Here is a 4,490-nt window from a genome sequence, read left to right on the forward strand (position 1 = left end):
ATCCCTCGTAATTCCTCAGAGGAAAGAGATGATCAGCATATATCACCCGTAATCCCCCAAACTTTCGTTCTCTTTTTGGAGAGGGTAGTATCGGTTGACGAACCTCAGGAGATCAAACAATGAGAACGCTTGTCATTGAAATGAAAACTATTTCCAGTGATGTCCTCAAGCCTGGTCTACCTGGGCTTGGCTATTATTTTCAGGCTTACGGTCTTTTTCTTTGTCTTTTTCTGTTTAATATATTTTTAATAGAGGCCCAGTGAACGAATTTGTGGACCAGTGTAGTGCCTCGGCCTGGCCTGCGGGATTGGGCCGTAACTGGCTCTCTGACATTCCCTGAGGGTTTCCAGATTACGAGAGGGCACAGGCCAGGCCAAGGGACACCACCGGTGCACGATCGGGGCCAGGGTGGGATATGGGAGGTTGGCCAGCTGGGGCGGGTCCATGGGAGGGCTCCAGGGTGTGTCCAGCACCTCTCACTCAGTCCTGATCAACCAGACTCCAGTAGCAAGCTAACCTTGCTAGTCTGAATGTCTTGTCCCTGTTGGTCAATGCTTGTCATTGCAAGCAGTTGAGCAATCTTAGTATATCATTTGTATATTATTCTTTGATTGGTTGAACAGATGACCAGTCTACTGGACACTTAACATATTATGCTTTTATTATATAGGATTGATTTCATACAGGAAAGGAGAGAGAAAAATCAATGATGAGAGAGAATCATACATCGGGTCCCTCATGCACTCACCCTACTGGCGATCGAGCCACAACCAGAGTGTGTGCCCTTGACCAGAATCGAACCTGGGACCTTCCAGAGTCCACAGTCCAACCCTCTATCCTTGAGCCAAACAAAGTAGGGCTTATTGGTTAATTATTGTCTGTGCCCAAACGAGGAATCGAACAGTGACCTCTGGGTTCATAGGTCGTCCCTCAACCACTGGGAAACACCAGCTGGACTCAAAATGCTTTTATTTATTTGAGAGAGAGGGATAGAGACAGAGGGAGACAGAGAGACAAAGGGACAGAGAGAGAGAAGTAGGAGGAGGAAAAGGAGGAGGTGGAAGAGGAGGAGGAGGAGGAGGAGGAGGAGAAGAAGAAGAAGAAGAAGAAGAAGAAGAAGAAGAAGAAGAAGAAGAAGAACAACAACAACAACAACAACAACAACAACAACAACAACAAAAACAAGAACAGGAAGAACAGGAAGAACAAGAACAAGAAGAGAGAGAGAAAGAGAGAGAGAGAGAGAGAGAGAGAGAGAGAGAGATCAATGTGCCCTCATAACAAGGGGGTGGCAGATAGAATAACAGAGCTTATTTAAAAAGTGAACAGAACTATACACGTCCCACCGCCAGGCCAGCAGGACTGGGGCTCAGGTTGACAAGAGCCAGGGACCCCATCACGTGTCCTATGAGTCTTCCATCAGCTCAAGGATCATTTCCTCCACGCCATTCTCCTTGATGTGGTGCACGATGCGCCAGAACCGGCACAAGGAGTCCAGGTATTTGCTGCCAGGGTGGAGCGTCCACCTCCAAGGCATGGTGGACGAGGTCAGCAGACTGGTGGTGCATGCGATATGCCCACTGGGGATGTCTTCCTGGCGCAACCGTACTTGCAGGACACCTCCTGTCTCCATGACGAGATGCAGCCACGTGCACTTCTTATCGTCCTCATACACCGAGGTCCCACGGATCCTCAGGCAAATGGGGTGTGAGGTGAGGTGCAGCTTTGACGGGAGCTCGGCCATGACCCCTCCGTGGTCCAAGGAGCAACAGCCACAGCTTCTCAGAGCCTCTTGCTACTTCGGTCCTGGTATCAAAAGAGAGGGGATAGGGTCTCCAAGTGCATTTTACCTCGGCTTTTTTTCTTTATGGTTTTTATGGTTGCGTTTGTGGTTGCCTTTGGTTTATTTTGCAAATTTATAAATCTCAACTTTTCTTTCTTTTTTAGCTTTAGATCTCTCTTCTAGAACAAACTGTACAAAACATACTTGAAGTAATATGTGACTCTGTAAGGTAACATGGTCCTATAGAATTTTTAAAACATTTTTAAAATGACATAGGACATACAACCTTAGGTTCATTTCAAGGGTACACCCCATGATTAGACTTTATGTAATGGACTAAGAAATCATGAAATTAATATCAGAGCCATCTGACACCATACACAGTTATTATAATATTACTAGAGGCTCAGTGCACAAAATTCATGCACTTGGGGGGTTCCTCTGTCAGCCCAGCGACCTCTCCCAGTCCGGGACCCCTTGAGGGATGTCCAACTGACAGCTTAGGCCCACTTTAGTGATGCCGTGGAGGCTCCCACCAACCCCTGTGCTCGGCAGCTGTGCACCTGACATTTGGCTCAACGGCACTCCCCCTGTGTGAGTGCACTAACCACAAGTGAACAGCTTCTGCCCTGACTATCTCCCCCCGGTGGTCAGTGCGTGTCATAGCAACCAGTCGTTTTGCAGTTTGGTCGATTTGCATATTAGCCTTTTATTATATAGGATTGACTCAATGCTCTACTTTACTGTGCCATGACTGTTCTTTCATTTTTTTCATATATTTTTACTGATTTCAAAGAGGAAGGGAGAGGTAGAGGAAGAGAAAGATCACTGATGACAGAGTATCACGGAAAGGTTGCCTCCTGCACGCACCCTACTGGGGATTAAGACTGTAACCCGGGCATGTGCCATGACTGGGAATCGAATCCACATCTCCTGGTTCCTAGGTTTGAGCTGAACAATTGAGACATGCCAGCAGGGTGTTTTCCTTTCCTTTCTTTTCTTTTATGTTCTTTACTTTTTTTCCTTTTTCTTAATTAAAACTTTTAGTTGGTTCAAATTTTCTTTTTGTCCTACACCACCACCTTCTTTCTGGTCAACTCAGAGGGAACTCACAAAGCATAGAACAAGGCACCCCATGCAAATAATATGCAAATAATATACCTTACCTTTAAGAGGTGGCAGAGAAACAAAGCTAACGTCTGCGTCCAGGTGGTCTTCTTAACAGCGGTATTGCTTCTCAGGTGCTGGCGAGAGAGGCAAGACCAAAATATTCAGGGGTAGACAGATACTGAGATAGGTTATCAGGCAAACAGGAAGCAAAGAGTCAGGTGAAACAGCAAGTAAGATTCTTGAGGTTTCATAAGATCACTTATAGAATGATCTCTCCCTTCCCCAAACTTCAGCCATGCTCTTGGCAAGAGCTGTAAAGTTTTTCTGCTAAACTCACTTCAGTCCACAAAGTCCAAATTCCTCCCTGAGATCAGACTCCATCCCCAATCCTTCATCCTCCTACTCCCATCCATCATTTTCTAACCTGTTCTTCTTGCTCTGAATGCAAAGCAATGTTCTTCGCTCCTTTCCTCTGGAACCAGTCTCTGCTTCCCCCTGTCACCTGCAGAAGAAAGAACATGACCATGATACACATAATCCTGGGAGTCCATGTACCAGGAATGTGTCCAGAAAAAACAAGGTACCACTAACACCAGAGAAACCAGTTCCGTGAGGCAGGTGGTGGTGAGGTAGGAAAGAGGTTTATTCAGGTGCCGGCAACCTGAGAAGAAGGGGGAAGCTCGTTCCAAAACCCAACTGCACATCTCAGTGCAGGCAGAGGCTTTTATAAAGAGGGAGAGGCCAAACAGAGCAAAGAGGTCAGGGGGCGGGGCTTGAGAAGTTCTCTCCATGCCGACAGGCACAGTCCAATCTGATAAGGATCTTGCAAGTGGTCAGGTGTCAGTCCAGTATGCGTCATCCTAGACTTTGTCCTCCTTGTTCTAAGGTTGAAGGTCATCAAATCTCCAAGAATTGGAAAGGTCAGAGTTCATATTTTGTAAAATTAGTTCCTAGGATTCTTATACAAACATGCTGTTTACCTACAAGCTGCATTATTAGTCAGAGTCTGCATTTACAGGAACAATGTGGAAAGAATGGTGAGGTGAGTTGTAATTTCCACTGTGATATGAATGCTGAGATGCTTCATTCTTCTTCAAGGCATTTGCACCCTTTAAAAAAGTCAAATTGTCCCTAGCTGGTTTGGCTCAGTGGATAGACTGTCGGCCTGCGAACTGAAGGGTACCTGGTTTGATTCCTGGTCAAGGGGACATGCTCCGGTTCTGAGCTCGATTCCCAGTGAGGGACGTAGAGGAGGCAGCCGATCCATGATTCTCTCATCATGGATGTTTCTAACTCTCTCCCTCTCCTTTCCTCTCTGAAAAAAAAAAATAATAAAAACTCACAGCTCAATGACGTGGACTGAGGCAACCTCTTCACCAATTAGGAAGGAAAGATGAATGGGGTCCTCAGGAAATGTCTGAGATCTGCCTGTTGGCATTTAGGAGAAGCAAAATAAAAAGGAAAAAGAAAAAATGGGTGAAAAGAAACATAGATCAAATGTCACCCTCATACTGCCCTCGAAGTAATCGAGCCCAAAGGAGTCATGAGACAGAGTGTCTGCAGTGCAACACGTGACACACCTCAAGGCGTGGGCTCT

General features: G+C 46.1%; 1 protein-coding gene across 1 annotated transcript; it reads right to left on the reverse strand.

Moving 5' to 3' along the window:
• Positions 1 to 1,405: 1,405 nt before the first annotated feature.
• Positions 1,406 to 1,744, reverse strand: LOC111823858 (protein p13 MTCP-1-like). Its single transcript, XM_023746727.1, has one exon. The coding sequence runs from the start codon at positions 1,742 to 1,744 to the stop codon at positions 1,406 to 1,408; it is 339 nt and encodes a 112-aa protein (XP_023602495.1).
• Between the last annotated feature and the right edge of the window lie 2,746 nt (positions 1,745 to 4,490).

Source organism: Myotis lucifugus, unplaced genomic scaffold (assembly GCF_000147115.1).
Source record: "Myotis lucifugus unplaced genomic scaffold, Myoluc2.0 scaffold_725, whole genome shotgun sequence".
In the NCBI taxonomy this organism is placed as follows: Eukaryota; Metazoa; Chordata; class Mammalia; order Chiroptera; family Vespertilionidae; genus Myotis; species Myotis lucifugus.